Source organism: Phoenix dactylifera, chromosome 10 (assembly GCF_009389715.1).
Source record: "Phoenix dactylifera cultivar Barhee BC4 chromosome 10, palm_55x_up_171113_PBpolish2nd_filt_p, whole genome shotgun sequence".
Taxonomy (NCBI): domain Eukaryota; kingdom Viridiplantae; phylum Streptophyta; class Magnoliopsida; order Arecales; family Arecaceae; genus Phoenix; species Phoenix dactylifera.
This window is the reverse complement of record NC_052401.1, coordinates 7,390,459-7,406,985: the sequence shown is the minus strand read 5'-3', so window position 1 is coordinate 7,406,985 and position 16,527 is coordinate 7,390,459. Positions and strand designations below refer to the sequence as shown.

The 16,527-nt window shown below is 38.7% G+C and overlaps 1 protein-coding gene and 1 long non-coding RNA gene across 3 annotated transcripts in view; one reads left to right on the top strand and one right to left on the bottom strand.

Moving 5' to 3' along the window:
* The window catches only part of LOC103712003 (probable lipid II flippase MurJ), a 35,509-nt gene that overhangs the window by 17,062 nt on the left and 1,920 nt on the right, over nt 1–16,527 (bottom strand). The window contains exons 4-7 of one of the 2 annotated variants that reach the window (XM_039130944.1): nt 12,183–12,226; nt 10,977–11,031; nt 5,868–5,928; nt 5,689–5,756 (exon numbers count right to left, since the gene is read on the bottom strand). In XM_039130944.1, the coding sequence (XP_038986872.1) occupies nt 5,689–5,756; nt 5,868–5,928; nt 10,977–11,031; nt 12,183–12,226 (228 nt within the window). The remainder of the gene's footprint in view (nt 1–5,688; nt 5,757–5,867; nt 5,929–10,976; nt 11,032–12,182; nt 12,227–16,527) is intronic. The other variant, XM_039130945.1, reaches the window with a different exon arrangement.
* On the top strand, nt 1,617–2,746 carry LOC120112187. Its single transcript, XR_005513697.1, has 2 exons — nt 1,617–2,015; nt 2,304–2,746. It is a non-coding gene; the product is annotated as an uncharacterized LOC120112187 (long non-coding RNA).

Genomic DNA, 16,527 nt, shown 5'->3' with positions numbered 1-16,527 from the left:
TCCACACGGAAGCTCCCTGCCTCCGCCAAAAGGCCCCGACTGGCCTCTCTTCCTTCCTCTCCCTCCCTTCCCCGCTCTCTCGCTTTTCCTCTTCTACTTACCCTTCGGCGAGGCAAAATGGCAAAACCGTCCAGGTCCGCCGCCAGTGCGGCCCAGGACGCCCCCAACCGGACGGTTCCGGACAGTTCTGTAGGCCTTGGGTTGCATCAATTATCACTATGCATCTACAAATAATCCATGATTTTCCTGGGTTAAGCTTTTATTTTAGAATTACTCAAAAAGTTTAAAAAAAATTTCAACATTCCTAAAAAAATGCTAGGTACCTCAAAAATTGCTTTTGAACTATATTATATAATTCTAGATTTTTATATTGCATTATTTTTAATACTAAATTTACAAAAGAATATGCATAAATTGCATAACAATCAGAAAAATATGATACATGCTCCAAAAGACATGTATAAAATTTCTTGACATTCTAATGAAATTTTATGAATTTTTGAACTAATAACATTTTTGTATTAATTTATTATTAAAAATAATATTTAATTTAAATAAAATCTCAAAAGCAAATTTAAATTATGGCTAATGTAGCCTCTAATACGAGGTATCATATATATTTTTCAGCCCATATTAACCACTAACAGCCTAATTAATCTAGAAATTATTTTAGAGTTGGGTTTTTATTCAAGACTCAATTAATATGCCAAAATTAATTAAATTGTTGTAAAAAAAGATGGCATAAGGTATGCTAGCTACCATGCATGATACTAACTTTTTGAATCCAACATCGCCTTTATTTTTTCCCATTAATTTTATCCAAAAATATATTTTTAATAAAAATAGATATCAAAAAATTATACCATTGCATAGATCTGACTAAGATCTACGTCATATTATGAAACCAAAATGCAAAATCTTGGCATGATTTTTCCATAGTTTTTCAATTTCTGCCCATTTATGGAATGTAACAAAAAGAAAAGGAGAAAGGAAGAGGGAAGTACCTTGCTTGGACCTCGTGCTCGGCTATTCACTTTCACTTTCTATCTCTTTATCCTTTTCTTCTCCTTTCTTTCTACTTTTTTACCTTGAAACAGAGTGACAATCGTGTTGGGGCCTTTCTCCCCCAATTATTAAGGCCCGAACTCAAGGTATGTTGAACCAGTACCGGCAAGCGTACCGGTCGCCTACCGGACCGGTTCAGACTAGGGGTGGCAAAATATGACCCGACCTGCCAACCCGACCCGCGTTCGACCCACCATAAACAGGTTCGGATTTGGCCTAAACAGGTTCGGGTTGTAAACAGGTTGACCCGTTTAACCTGTTTATTAATTGGGTCGGATACGGATTTTAAATATCTTGACCCGTTTAACCCGTTTAGATTGTAATTAAGCTGCTGCCGTTCATCTAAGATCAGGTGGTTTATAATCACTAGGAGTTCTCCAAACCCTAGCCCCCTAACCCTTTTCTATTCCCCGTGCGCTGTGCAGCCTTGCGGCCGTGTCGTGCGAGGGCTTGGAGTTGGAAGCACCGAGCACGCGAGTCCGAGAGGAGGGGAAGATCGCCGCGGTTAGGAGGAGGGGAAGAAGATCTCTCCGAGTCTGAGAGGAGGGGAAGACGAAGATCACCGCGGTTAGGAGGGGAAGATCGCCGTGGTTAGTATTTTAATGTTCTCATAATTTCGCTACTGCCCCAATTTTTTATTTTCCTTTTCTTTTGTTTTTGGTTTCAATCGATCTAGGTTAAGCAAGTTTTGCAAGGATTTCTCACTTGATTTAGATTTTTATTCACAAGGTTCTGAAGATTTTCTTTTGGATCAGCAGTTCTTCCGATGAAGTGAGAGCTTCGTTACTTTTTTTTCTTCTTTGTGAAGTTGTTGCTCTTCTGGTCCTCGGTGTTCTCCGATTCCGGCTTCTTTCTTCGGTGGAGTGAGAGCTTGGAACCCTAGGATCGTCAGATCGGACGGCGGATCGGCCCAGAAAATAGAGGTGAGAACCGTTTCTTGGATAGGAGAGGTGATTTCATCCATCCATTTTCCGGAGTTAAATCTTCGATTTTCTTTCTCTCTTTTTATATGCAATATTGCAATGTTACTTATTTTCTTACCCGGGTTTCAAATCCATACATTTGATTTCAACCTCCAACGTAGTAGCATTCAGGAAGGATTTAAGAAGATCGACTATTTGCTTTTTTTTTTGACAACTTGATAAAATGACCAAGATACTGTTTTTTTTTAAAAAAATGCTGATCCTATTCATCGACTTCTTTTTATTAAATTAATAAATATATTTGCTGGCTTTCAGGTGGAAGCTCCTGGAATTAGCTGGATCTCTCTCATTGCCGAAAGCAATTCCATTTACTTGGATCTTAAATAAGATTATCATCTACCTCATGTTTGTGAATGTCTGCACTGTAATACTAATTTGGTAAAAGGTGTGCTTTTTGGCTGGCGCTGTTTGGAATTTTCTGAGATTTGGTAGCATGAGCACAAGACGGGGTTTTAATTTCCATTTGATATTATTTAAGTGTCATACGGTATTTTCTTGAGCATACTGCTACCCCAAGGACAGCACTAAATCCTTTAGCTGACCTATCAACTATGTGAGAACATTATCTGTTGTTTGATTTGAAGTACTGGTTTGTTTATTCCTTGAGAGCAGAGATCAATGAAATTCCATACCGCCTTGTGGTTGCTGGTCGATTTTTCTTCAACATGCGTGGTCTTTGAAACTTGTATTTGTGGAGGTTGGTTTTGTTGGTTGTTGTTAAATTTGGCTCCTTTTTCCCCTGAGAAAGTTCTTAAGTTTGGCCTCTGGTTTATTCTTTGTGTCTTGCAGATAATATTATAGTAGTAATTCCCTCTGTGAAATCTTTCCTTTTTCTCTGTCTTTTGGACCTCTTCCATGCATAGATGTTGTTGAAGGATTGCTCCTTATTGCATTAACAGAGACCATCTCAATTTTATGGATAAGTGTCGCCTTAGTTATTGTTCAGATGTGATATACTTTGCTAAAGGAAACAGATTAAATCCTAAAGGAAACAAAAATTAAAGCCTAAAGGAAACAAAAAGGTGCAAGCAATCTTTTTTTCAACTAATTTTCTTAATTACTGCAAACAGGTTAAACAGGTCGGGTCGGGTTAGGCAAACAGGTTAAACAGGTCGGGTTAGGATGGGTTGGGCTAAACAGGTTAAACAGGTCGGGTTGGGTTGGGCAAACAGGTTACCTGTTTATTAAACAGGTTAAACGGGTCGGGTCGGATTACCTGTTTAATAAACAGGTCAGGTTCAGGTTGTAATTTCTGACCTGTTTAATAAACAGGTCAGGTTCAGGTTTATGATTTTCTGACCCGATCTGTATCTGACCCGACCTGTTTATGTCTGACCCGACCCGATTGCCACCCCTAGTTCAGACCGGTGCCAAACCGATCTGCATAACATAGCCCGCGCATGCTGCCCGCAGCGCGCGCGGCACGCTGCGGCGAACTGTTCCTAGGCATACCAAACAGAACCGTCCATCCGGTACGCATCTAGTACCGGCTGGTTTTGGCCGGTTTAGGCTGGTTTCGGCCCGGTACCGCTTGGTTTCAGCCCCATGGGGCCAGAACCGCTTTTTAAGGTTGAATCGAACCGGTCAAAGACCGGACTGATTCGGTACGGTCGGAACCAGCCGATACAGGTCGGTTTAGCACACCTTGCTCAAACTAGTATGGGGCCCTTACTAGGCTGAACCACTCGAAACCAACCAATTCTAGGAGGTTTAGCCCAGTAAGGACCGCCTAACACTAGTGTGGGCCAAATGTCGTAATGAGACCACAAATATCCCCAGTACAGTTGGTACAATACAATACCACCCAAACTGCGCACATCGGTACAATATTATGTATCATGTTTAAACCTCAGACTAAAACTAAAGCTTTTGAAAGAGATGATAGAAAAATGAGAAAGATTGAGCAAATGCAATTCATTAAATAAAGACCGGTCAGGAACCCCTAATACTCCTTTTAATCTGAATGAAGATCCAAATCCAATCTATCAGCAACAAGACTCTTCCATTAACTAAAGGCTTCAATTAAAAGAGAAGATGGACCAATAGAACAAGAGCATAGACAAATGAGAGGCTGAAAAGCTAGGTTTTCATAACTTCAATTTCTTTCACTAATGGTACTCCATCAAATAGTTATTCTTTAATATAACCTTTAACATTTGTTAAGGTTAACCCAAGGTCGGCGGAGCCGTCCCAAATCAGACGGTTCCTATTGTTCTGAGCCATACCAGTGGCTCACCAGGACGGTTCCGGCAACGAAAACAAGATCCGTTGCTGGAGCCTGCGAAGAAGAAAAAAGAGCGAGCGGGGAAGGGAGGGAGAGGTCAGGAGGCTAGCCGAGTCCGCAGGAAGCGAGGCCACGACCGCTTCTCTTATTTCAAACGAAACAGGAGTCCGGCCGCGGCCTTACAAAATTTTAGATTTTTAACTAAAGTCGGCATTCGGATTTTTTCAAGCGATTTGCCGACTTTACTTAAAAATTTAAAATTTTTTAAGGCCATGGTCGGACCACTGTTTCGTTCGAAACATGAGAAGCGGCCGCGGCCTCGCTTCCTGCGAACTCGGCCGGACTTTGTCGGCCCTCCTCCGGCCTCCCTCCCTCTCTCTCTCTCTCTCTTTCTCTCTCTCTCTCTCATAGTATCGTGCCCTTTGTCGGTACAAGCCTGGCAGACTGGCACGACCCGTACAATTTGTGCCGCCGGAGAACCGGTGCAGTGCCCGATATCGGTCCCTTTGACCTTGGGTTAACCTAACATAAATGGCATAAATGTAATGAAAAGTGTTGAATGATATGTTTGCCCACCTTTCGTATTTACATGTCTAAACCAATTTCGTAACAAAATGTAATGAATATATGCAGTTATTTCTTGTAATACTGAGAGTAGACTATAAAAGCAATTAGATAAAAGAATAACTCTTTTTAAGATTCTAATTCTCGCCAATAAAACTTAACAAAAACCTGAAAAAATTGGGTTTTTCTTCATTATAGTTATAAATAATATTGAAACAATCTAGGATCTCACCCAAAAAAGCTAGTCAAAGGGTATTATTTGGGTTTCTTGGCCTTGTATAACTATCCAAGATTTTTTTAGTGCAAAACCAATGTAGGACACCCTACATCTAATCAAAAGGCTAGTAACATGATCACCTTGTTTAAGTTCAAGTGTCCGTTAGGCTAAGGGTCTAAATCTAATCAATCCAATCACAAACACTATGAACTACCCGTAATCAACCCCATAAAAAGCCCATGCTACAGTCTCCCATGTCCACATAGGCCACAGATCGGGTCTACTTCAATACCATTGGTAACAATCCAGGATGACACTCAAAAAGGTGAGACAGAAGGTATTATTTAGGTTCCTTGGCACAAACATAGGGTAAAGTACTCTAGTCTCTATCTAATATTTTAAGGAAAGGAAATATCACACCAAGGTTATGAGTTTACCGAAGTTATTATTCAAGTTTTGATAAGAAAAATTAAAGTGGGAGTGAATACTTGAGTCATAAAGAAAAACTTTAGATACTGAAATCCAACTAGAAATTTCCAAAATTATAGGTAATCTTTATTTTTGGGCATGATTGTCAAATATTTAAAGAAATCGACTAAGAATAAACCAAGCACATGCACAAATAGTGTTCTTACCCCGGTGCAGTAAGAGAAATGATTTCATCTGCATAAATGTATGTCAAAGCAGAAAAGGCACCTCCAATCTGCTTGCAAGCATCGCCAAATAGTTTAGACCTAAATACGGCAATGCAAGATAAAGTAATGAAGTGAATAGAAAAGGTGAAAAACTGTTAATAAAGATGTGACAATCATACCAGAAACATTATGTTAAGCATCTTTCTAGTCAGTTGCCTCCTACTTTCCTTCGAAAGCTTACTGTGAAGGAAAAATTTACTCATAAAATGGAGAAATTGGGAATCAATCATAATCAAGTTAACCATCAATCAAGTTCAATCATAGAAGTTTAATTAAAACAAAACATACAATTAATCCTACAACCTAATCAACAAGATTGAGCATGATTTCATCCATGTGCTGATCAAGCAATATAATAGATAAGGTATTTTTACATAATCCCACATATTCCAATTTTCTCTTCAAGATGCCCTGTTGGATGGAATAATTTCATAGGTATGCAAGTGATACCTATATAAATTTACTTCAATGTGCAAATAATGTGCATAATAATGTAAATAGAGATACTTGTGTAAAATAAAGAGTATTGATTGGCATGGTCTATATAGCATGGTAAAATGTTAGTGTCTTACTAGCAAATGAGACTAGCACTAAAACCAAATGCTAGTGACCGACACTACAGGTGCCAAGCAATACGAGTTAAGCACATAATGGTACATACCAGTATACCATAATGCCTGGCTGTTGTAGGGTTATAGCACTAGCATGCGATAACTCAAGCATCAATGAAGCATGCTAGAGCATCAAAGTTATTTCACCATTCATAACTTATCATCATCAAGTCTGTTTGTCTAATCTTTATTAAAGTCCTAGCCATTAAGTTATTTAGCTCAAGTAACTTAAGCTTAAGTTACTTGGCCATCAAGTTGCTTGACCTACAAGTTCCTAAGTTGTTTATTTCAAAGAAAGTATTTGTTAACTAGTCCTTAAGTTAGGGTACGCTATATGTTATAGGAATGTTAAAAGACAAACCTTAATCATGTATGACGCAAGTTTATTGTTAAGAAAGAAATTGCTTTCCTCTTATCCCTCTCTCCTCCCTTTCCCTATCCTCCTAGGTTCGCCAAACCAGTACCAGAGGTCATACTAGCCAACAACCAGTTCAGCACGGTATGGGTCCATACCTTACTGTTCTAGGGTGTACCAAAGTAGGGAGAGGGAAAGGGAGCAGGGAAGAGGGAGAAGGAGAGAGAAGGGGATATGGAGAGGGGGAGAGGGAGAAGGAGAGGGAGGGAGGAAGCGAGGAATGGGTAGGAGAGAGAGGGAGGGATGCCAGAGAGGGGGGTGAGGGAGCACCTCCACCTAGAGCCCTTCGAGGCTTCAACCACCCATCCAAACATGGTTGTGAGAGAGAGAGGGGGGATGCTAGAGAGGAGGGAGAGTGAGTACCTCCACCTGGAGCCCTTCAAGGCTTTGACCACTCACTCTGACATAGGAGAGAGAGGGGGGACCTACCTTTTCGACAATGGCCAGCATCAAAAGAGAGCGGTGAAGCTAGGGTTCCATCTTCAAGATAGTTCAAGAGAGGCATCAAGAGGAGGGGTGAAGGGGGTGAGCAGAAGGTTATACAGGCCAAACCAATCCGACCTGCTGAATCACTCTGGGTCGGCATCGGTTCAGTTCGGTATGGGCCGAACTACTCGGTTCGAGTCGATTCGACGAACTGTGCTTCTTTGTCTCTAGTTTCTTCTTCTCCACTCCCTCTGCTCACTCTATTCTCTGATTTCCGTATTTTCCTCTCACATTAGGCCCATCAGTGTAGAAGCAGGCCATTCCCTCAGTGGTCCTTCATCAATTTGGTATCAAAGCTTAAAGACCCTACCTTTTTCTTCCTTTCTTTTCATTGATTTTCTTCTATTCTCTCCTTGTTTCCTTTTTCCTTCCATTATGTTATCAAATGAGAAGTTACCAATATTCATCATCAACATGTTAAGTATGAGGAAAAAGTTTACGAGCATATACATGATGATTTGGCATCTATCTACATTGATCTGGCATCAATAAGCACTATTTTGCAAGCAAATGCAATAGCTCTAGGCATTAGGCCATTTAGCAATGCATGCTCATCATCTTTAACCACAATCATCATGAAGTTCCAAAGATAATTCTTTTTTTTTTCTGCAAGCCTTCATCGAGCAATAAGAAGAGCCTGCAGTTGAAACAGCCTCTTTGCATAATACAATGGTAGGGTTTGCAATCTCGGTACCGGATACCATATCGATACCTTACCGATTCAGTATGGTACGGTATGTATCTTGTACCGAAACAACCCTCTAACTATTTTTCTCACTTTTTATCTCAGTTCGCCTCAGTATGGATTGGTACACACCTTGGTACGGCATAAAACATCTCGGTATGGTGTGGTACATATTAATATGGGGCGGTGCAGGTAGGAGGAAAACATATACTGACCTGAACTTGAGTTTCGTACCGGTTCCTTTCCAATACAATATCATACAACCCATACCCAGCAGTATGACACGGTGCGACAGACCATGGGGGTAAGGCTGCATGCATCTGACCCACCCTCCTTAGACCCAGCAATGGTGGGAGACTCATGCACTGGGCCGCCTTTTTTCTTAGCAATGTACACGATCAATCAAATGATTAAAAGCATCATGGTTGCCAATCTAAGGGAACCTAAACAACCAATTGACGGAACTATCGTAGGAAAATTCTATATTGGTCCCCATCATCAAGTTTTGGAGATTTAAAGGTGGATCAAGTCTCAAAGCAATATTGAAATCTCAAGCACGAGGATCAATGTCACAGAAGCATATGATGAAGTCAAGGGTTTGGATCACAAGATAAATTTTCTATTGTGATGATTCAAGCTCTCATCCAACTACTAGGAGCATCAATGAAGCGTACTGAAGCATAAAAGTTATTTGATGGCTCATAATCAATCATGTATGAAATCTATATTTGTTTAATATTTTTATTAGAGTCCTAACCATTAAGTTACTCGGCCCTTTAGTAACTTGAGCTTTAAATTACTTGGCAATCAGGTTGATTTACTTACAAGTTACTTAGGTCCCAAATTACTTTTCTTTCTTTTTAAATCGAAATGTTAGAGGATACGCTTGACTAATGTATTGTACACTAGTTATTGAGAAAAGTTGTTCCTTTTCTTATCCCTCTCTCTCTTTCTTGCTCCATCTCCTCCCTTTCTAGCTTATTCTTCTCTACTTTCTCGACTCTATTATCTTGATTTCCCTCCTTAGTACGCCTATCCATGTGTAAGCAGCCATCCTCTCAATGGTCTTGCATAGGGGTGCAAATGAGTCGAGCCGCTCGCGAGCTCGACTCGGGTCCAAGTTTGGCTCGACTTGACTATTACCAGGCTCGAGTCTAGCTCGACTAGCTCGAACAGTTTTTCGACTCGAGCTCGAATAGCAAAATACTCGGCTCAAAGGCTCGTGAGCTTAGTCTAGTATACATATTTTTAATAATATTATATTTTATTTATAATATATATTATTAATTTAATATTTTAAAATATAATATTATGTTATATTCGATTTTAATCATATTTTTTTTAATTATGACCAAGGCTTGAATTCAAACTCGAACTCGAGCTCGAGTATGGCTCAGTTAATATTCGAGTTGAGTCGAGTCGATCTCGAGTATTGCCTTTTTTTATCAAGTGGAGTTCCAATTTAGATATTAAGGCTCGATCAATCTCGAGTCAAGTTCCGAGCCCATATATTTTGAATCGAGTCGAACTCGAGCCTCTAGCTAGTCGACTTGGCTCAACTCGATTGCACCCTAGTCCTGCATCAATCGTCCCAACACAAGCTTTCTTAGTCTTTTCAAGTTATGTAAACTTATCCATTGGTAAATTTCGAAAAGGGGTCTGCTGGTATTTCATTGATGATAACTTTTGGAGTACAACAATTACTATAATGGCTCCATAATTTATCCACAACGCCCTTTGATAATTTATTGTTGTTGCTTTAGGCTGTGGAGGACATGCTGCCACTGGTTAATGGCTGGACTGATTCTGGATGTCATACAGTCAGGTTTTGCTAAAGCAAATCACAGGAGAGAGAAACACGGCAGGGATGAAAGCACAGAAGAAAAATGATAAGAAAGAATTGAGGTATTGATGGTGTGGAAGAATCACACCCCCCAAGGCCTCATACACAAGGAAAAAGAGAGCTCTCATTACATAAAGCACTGTCATAACCTGTGGGAGACGATCCAAGCACATACAGAGCCAACCACTTGCTCTTTTCAAGAACTATCTTCTTATAAACAAAAGTAAGTAGAACATGCCGATACTCGTATATACATCCAAAAAGGTTCAAAATAAATTCTTAGAAAAAGAAAGAATGACAAATAAGGTGCTAATGAGCCAAAGAAAGTCCCAGACTCCACTAAACTAAATATTGAAAACTCCAAAGCCATCAACTAAAAAGTTGCAGTTGCAGTGCTCCAGGTGCACCGTCAAATTTGGATGCCTCTTTAGTGGCCACAAGTGGACTTCAGATCCTGTTGATCCCCATCACCATAAATAACAAATATAAGAAGAATAGGGCATCAAAAGATGTCAGATCGAACATCCTCCATAAAAATAGAAAATGAAGAATACACTGTAATACTCTGATGGCATGATATATATGACATGACTGGGAAAAAAGATCAATTGAAAAATAATAGTGCCTCATTGAATCAGGGAAAGAAATATAAAGAAAAGGACATTCTGAATTTTTTTTAGATTTTATCTTATAGCCCCATTTTCTCTTCATTTTCCTCCGAGGTTTGTTGTCATATGTTTTGAATGGCTATGCAGAACTAACACTGTGGTGTATTTTTACACCAATAGAAACTGAGAAATTGGATGCACAGCAGTATACAAACCATACCAAACTGCTATATCTAGGTTTTAATAATATCTGGACAAAGAAAAGATAATAGACACAGGAGGACAATTTCTGCAAGGGCATCTCATCTATTTTTGCTTTGCAATTGCTTTTCATGACATTTAGCTTTCTAATCATATAATAGTCCTCATTTTTCTTCATATACCGGTCTCACTTTTATTGTTTATCGCTAGTCCAAAGATCAAGAATAACATGCATACATTTCTGCACTTCTTATTAACATCGAATAGTTTGTGATGATATCACGAACAGAAGCCACAAGAACATGATGCAAACAAAAGAAAAAATGCAAGGTTTCATAATATAAAAGATATAATCATGTTAAACAGTAAACTGTCAAACCTCAATGTAGTGGCAACTGTGATATGAATGGGACCATTTACACCTGCACATTTTTCTACTGATTCAATAATCAAAAGAAAGCAATAGAATGCTCAAGCCTCAAGGTCTTGTGCATGGAGAAAAAACTTTAAGTAAATTACTAGAAATTTTACAAATAACCATTTTCAGTTAATTAAAATATTCAGGCTATTTACACTATGTTTGAGAATCATGGTACCCAATACTTCTGCAACTCAACTCAGTCATGTTGGATTCCACTCCTCATGGAAATTTATCAGACATGTCCTTCTTATCACTATTTTTTTCAAACAAAAAAAAAAGAATAAGAAAGTTGATGTGCCCAACTAGCTGGAAGCTTGAGGCTAGCTAAACCCTAGATTGTCATTTTGGGCTGGGCAGCCTACAGATGCCTGCCCAACCAAAGAAAAACACTAGAGCAGGCCTGCCCATTTCAAACTGGGTGGGAAGATTGAATTTACGACAGGTAGAGCACCCACTAAAGCTGTACCCAACCTTTTTAAACTTTAATTACTCTTTCTACCAACCTCTCCTTCTCCAAGTTGTGTGCGCTAGGTTTGTCCAAGAGGAGAGGAAGGACAGGATTTCTTTGGCAGATGAGGGCAGGACCCAATGGCTGCCAGGGAGGTGGTGGTTGTTGTGGCCAATGGCTAGAACCTGTGGTATGACCAGCCAACGGCGGCAGTCTGAAGCTGCCATCCAGTACCCTGGATGGCCATCTCCTACAGTCTTTTAAAACCTTGCTTCTTATCTTTCCAATGTCCTTTAACAGCAACAAAAAATGTCTGATCTTCTATGCGAGGTTGTACATATTTCTTCTATCTAAAGCAATTTGGTCTAAGCATATGTACTAGTGCATAAATATTTTTAGCATGTGATACCTATATCAGTATGCATGTCCCAGATATTGTAAAACATCAAAACAAAACCTTGAATATTTTTTATTTGCCTCCATAAGCAGCATATGGTAGTACTCCAAACATAGATTATTGGTCAAATCTATACATCTTGAAGGACTAAAATCATTTGCATAAGCAAATAGACCATATCTACACTAAGCAGCTTAATAATTAGTGACTGAATTTTCGATTCTTTTTCTGGGATAATGCAAAAACACATTAAATTTGACATAGCAAATGCACGTTCCATTAAGAAGTGTTTAAGTTGCTTTGAAGTTTCAGAATGCACCTCCCAAAAAGGATGAAGAAAACCTGGGAAGCACTGCAGCATGGCTGAAAAACACAGTATGAAACATGTCACTTTGAAGTCAGGTAGCAAGCCAGAATCTTAACAAAAATTGATAAAAAATGCATTGGGATTGTTGAAGTCTTTTTTATACCCCAAATCCACATGGCACTATCTATCTGATTCAGTAATACATGATGACAAATCTAACATCCCTCCCCCAATCCCCCCCCCCCCAACTCCCAAAAAAAGCACCACAGAAACTGTTGATATTTGGGAAGAGAAAGGTGCAAGGAAGTGTATAATCAAAATGAATTAGGAAAGACAAATGAGTAGCAATAATCTTAGATTAGACCTTATTGATGAAACCATCTCTTACTATTCATGAAGCAAACTCTAAGTGGACTTTCGACCAACCATGACTGTGTGAGTGTCAACTGTCCCCACCTTTCTGAGGGAAGTTTTGTAAATTTTTATATTTCTTTGCTGAATTCACGCACCTTAGTTAAATTCTATCTTTTCTATTTGTTTAAGAGAGAAACATGAGTGGTGTATGAACCACGTGGCAGTGCATTTACCAAGTTATATGAGTAATAGAAAAACTCATTAAACAAAAAGGGTTTCAGAAGGAACCATGCTTCATCTCATCACACATGCCAAGTTTAAGTAGAATACATAGCTAAATCAAGACACACAGAACCCTTCTTTTTTATATTTTCTCTCGTAATAACTGGTCATTACAAATATTATGCATAAATGAAATGCTTAGACCCTATCCAGATATTCATATGATCCACTAACTTAAGTCTGAAGTCAATCAAGCTGAATATTTGCTTTGGAATGGAGCCATTTTCCGGGCATAAATTTTAATGAGTCAGTAATCGACCCAGCCCTCATGGCACCCATCATTGGAGCTTTTGGTAACCTTGGCCTTGGGCATGAAACATCCCTCCTGGTTTTACTTAAGCAAATGTTTTCTATATTACCTAAGTATGTACTTTACATTCTATTCCAACTGAAAGACCAGATTTCCTTAAACTAACAAATACATCAAAATTCTGTTGCATTTAAAGCTGTACCCAGGAATATATGAGATAAAGCTTATCTAGCCAGACCTGAACTAGTGGCAGCTCATCCAATCTAGTTTGACATGTATCATACTATGCTGAAAGTTATTTAGCTTAATGAATGAAATTTTAGATTTGGATTAGATTTTAGTTGTATTACTTTAGGCTTTCTTTTCAATTAATTTATTGTTTCACCGAGTCTTAGGAGTTCTTTTAAAAATTTTGGATAAGGTTAGTTATTTTTGACTTTCTTTTTGTGATCTTTGTACTTAGCCTTCAGGTTTTCTGATGAGCTTTTGAGTTTTATTTAAGTAAGATAATTGTCTATAAGTCCTATTTTAGCTCTTGTTGCATCAGGAAGAGCTCTAGGCAATCAGGATTATTTTTTGATTTGGATTTCATGTCCTTTTTAGGTTTGGTTTCATAAAGATAAGAATGTTTCATTTTTGGACAATGTCAAAGCATCTTATTCGCTTCATTTTCTTACCAGCTCATGCTAGGTCTTATTTTTTGCGGAGACAGCTGTCAACTACATGGTTGCTCAAGATTTTGCGAAAGAAAAGTTTTACGATCAAAGGTATCACAAGGCATAAATGGGAACTGCAAGCCATCTTCTTTATGATTTTATTGGTAAGTTATTATGTTATGATGAAGGAAGAACCAACATAGGAATAGGCTTCTTGTCATGCCTGTGATTGGCCGGGAATCATCTTTTGCCATAAGCAGGAACCTTAGCTTGATGAAGGAGTTGAAGCTAGACATTTGGAAGCATGTGATAGAGAAACAATAAAGATTACTCCATCCTATTTTAGCATCGAAGCAATATAATATCATAAGGATCCAAACATTTACGAGTGATCAAAGAAAGGGCAGGGCAATCTGACATGAGGTCCATTTGTTTGTGAAAAAGGAGAGGAACTAGTGAAAACAAAGCACATTCTTGCTAAAATATGCTTCATTTGGAAATGATTCTTGCATCTCCTAGAACAAATTTCAAACTCTTCCACAAGTTCTAGGATTCTGCTTTGCTTCCTTAATCTCGCGTTAAAATTTAGATGTTGTTTTGCATCACTTCCATTTTTTTTTTTTGTTTTCATAAATAAGAACATAGAAATTTTGCTTCTATTTTTTACTAAATTTTAGAAACATAAATACGTCTGGCATAGTCCATGTTTTTCAAAAAATGTAAACATGATGGTGACAATGGTAAGGGTGGAGGCAGTGGAGGCGGCAGAGGCAATAGTGTTGGTGGCGGGCAAGAGGGGCAGTGGTGGTGATGTTGGAGGCGGTGGTGGCGGAGGAGATGGTGGTGGCAAAGGGGATGGAGGTGGTGGCAAAGGCAGCAAGAAAAGTGACGGCAGTGTAGCGAATGCCATGGCAGTAATGGTAGCCAAGGCAGTAGTGGCAATATAGTGAAGGCGATGAAGTGGTGGAGGCAGCAGGCGAAGGCAATGACAATTGTGGCAGCGGCAGGCCAAGGCGATGACAATGGTGGCAGCGGCAGGCCAAGGCGATGACAATGGTGGCAGCAGGCCAAGGCGATGACAATGGTGGCAGTGGCGGCGGCAAGCGAAGGCGACAATGGTGGCAGTGGCGGCGGCAAGCGAAGGCGACACTGGTGGCAGTGGCGGCGGCAAGCGAAGGCGACAATGGTGGCAGTGGCGGCGGCAAGCGAAGGCGACACTGGTGGCAGTGGCGAAAGCAATTGTAGTGGTAGTAATAGCAATGTCAACGATGATAGTAATAACATGAGTTTCTTATTTTTGAAAATATTGAAAGCAAAAAAAATTTATTTCCATTTTTCTAGAAATAATGAAAATAACTTTAAAAAATAAAAAATAGAAATAATAGCACCAAACATATTATTAGTCTCCATTTTCATTTTTTTATTTTAAAAGTAGAGAAAAAGAAATAAAACAATGCCGAACAAGCCCTTAGCTTCTTATTTTTTATTCCAGATGAGTCTCTCTACTGCACTCTTTTCTATCCCTTAGATGAGTTGATGAGTGCTAATGATGAGAAGGCAAAGCTACTTTGCTTTAGTTTGTGCATGACCAATTTATCTACTTGGAATAGTTTACATTCTAGACGGCATGTTAGCGAAGTTGGGATTCATTTAAATCCTGAGACTAATGATACCTTTGGAGGTATGATGGTACAGGACTTAGTTTTTTTAATTCATTGAAGATAAATATTTTTAGATTAAAAAGTCTCCATTGGGCTATTCTTTGGTGGATTATTAAAATTTTCAAATTGATATAAGATGATATTTGCAACCATGACTCAATGTATACTCTCTTTTACTCCATATATGCAATGAAGGGTGTTGTCTTGACCTCATTTATTCATTAGAAGTCTAGAACCTTTTCACAAGATATAATCTTTGATTGATTATATCGAACGAGGGTGAACTTTGGCGCAATGGTAAGGTTGCCCCATTATGACCTGGAGGTCACGAGTTTGAACATGGAAACAGCTTCTCCTCATACGAGGGTAAGAATACATATGTCTAACCCTCCCCGGACCCTGTAATGGTAGGAGTCTCGGGCCCTAGGTAACCCTTTTTTATCAATTATTTCAGGCATAAAATTTACTAGACAAGTTTAACCTAACCTCATTTGTTAATTCGGCATTTTCTATGGGATATGATCACCATAAATTACTCTTTTCAATGAAAATAACATGAGCTCATGTCATTCAATGTTATATATTATATTATTCTAATTATATTACATATTACAAAATATATTTCGTGTAGAATTTATTGGATGGGTTTTAAATTAACCTCATCTATTAATTTTAGTATTTTTTGTCGGATTTGATTATCATAAATTGGTGTTTTTCAATGACAATGTCTGTGCTAGTACCATGCATATAAATTGCTTTTCTTTATGGGAATACTTCATTCTTAGTATGTGTCTTTGCATTGCAAGGTCTTAAAATTGACGTGGCGACATTTTCCTTGATTATGTATATATTTATCATTCACATAATGTTGACTTGATAAAGGACAAACTACTTGAAAAACAAACTTCTGCAAATTTCTTGAACATAAATTAGCATGTTTCTTCAATTCAAGCTCCATCACAAGTCTCAACTGAGAAAGATTAGATATCCAAGTACTGCCAAATGGCCACCCAACACAAGATCAAAGTTTTGGACAGAAATAAACAGCTGTAATTTTTCGATCCATTTTATCACAATTTCAAAGTTTCAGCAATCAACATTCTACAACAGACGATAAGTTACATCCAGAGCAATGAACAAAATGCCATAGTGTA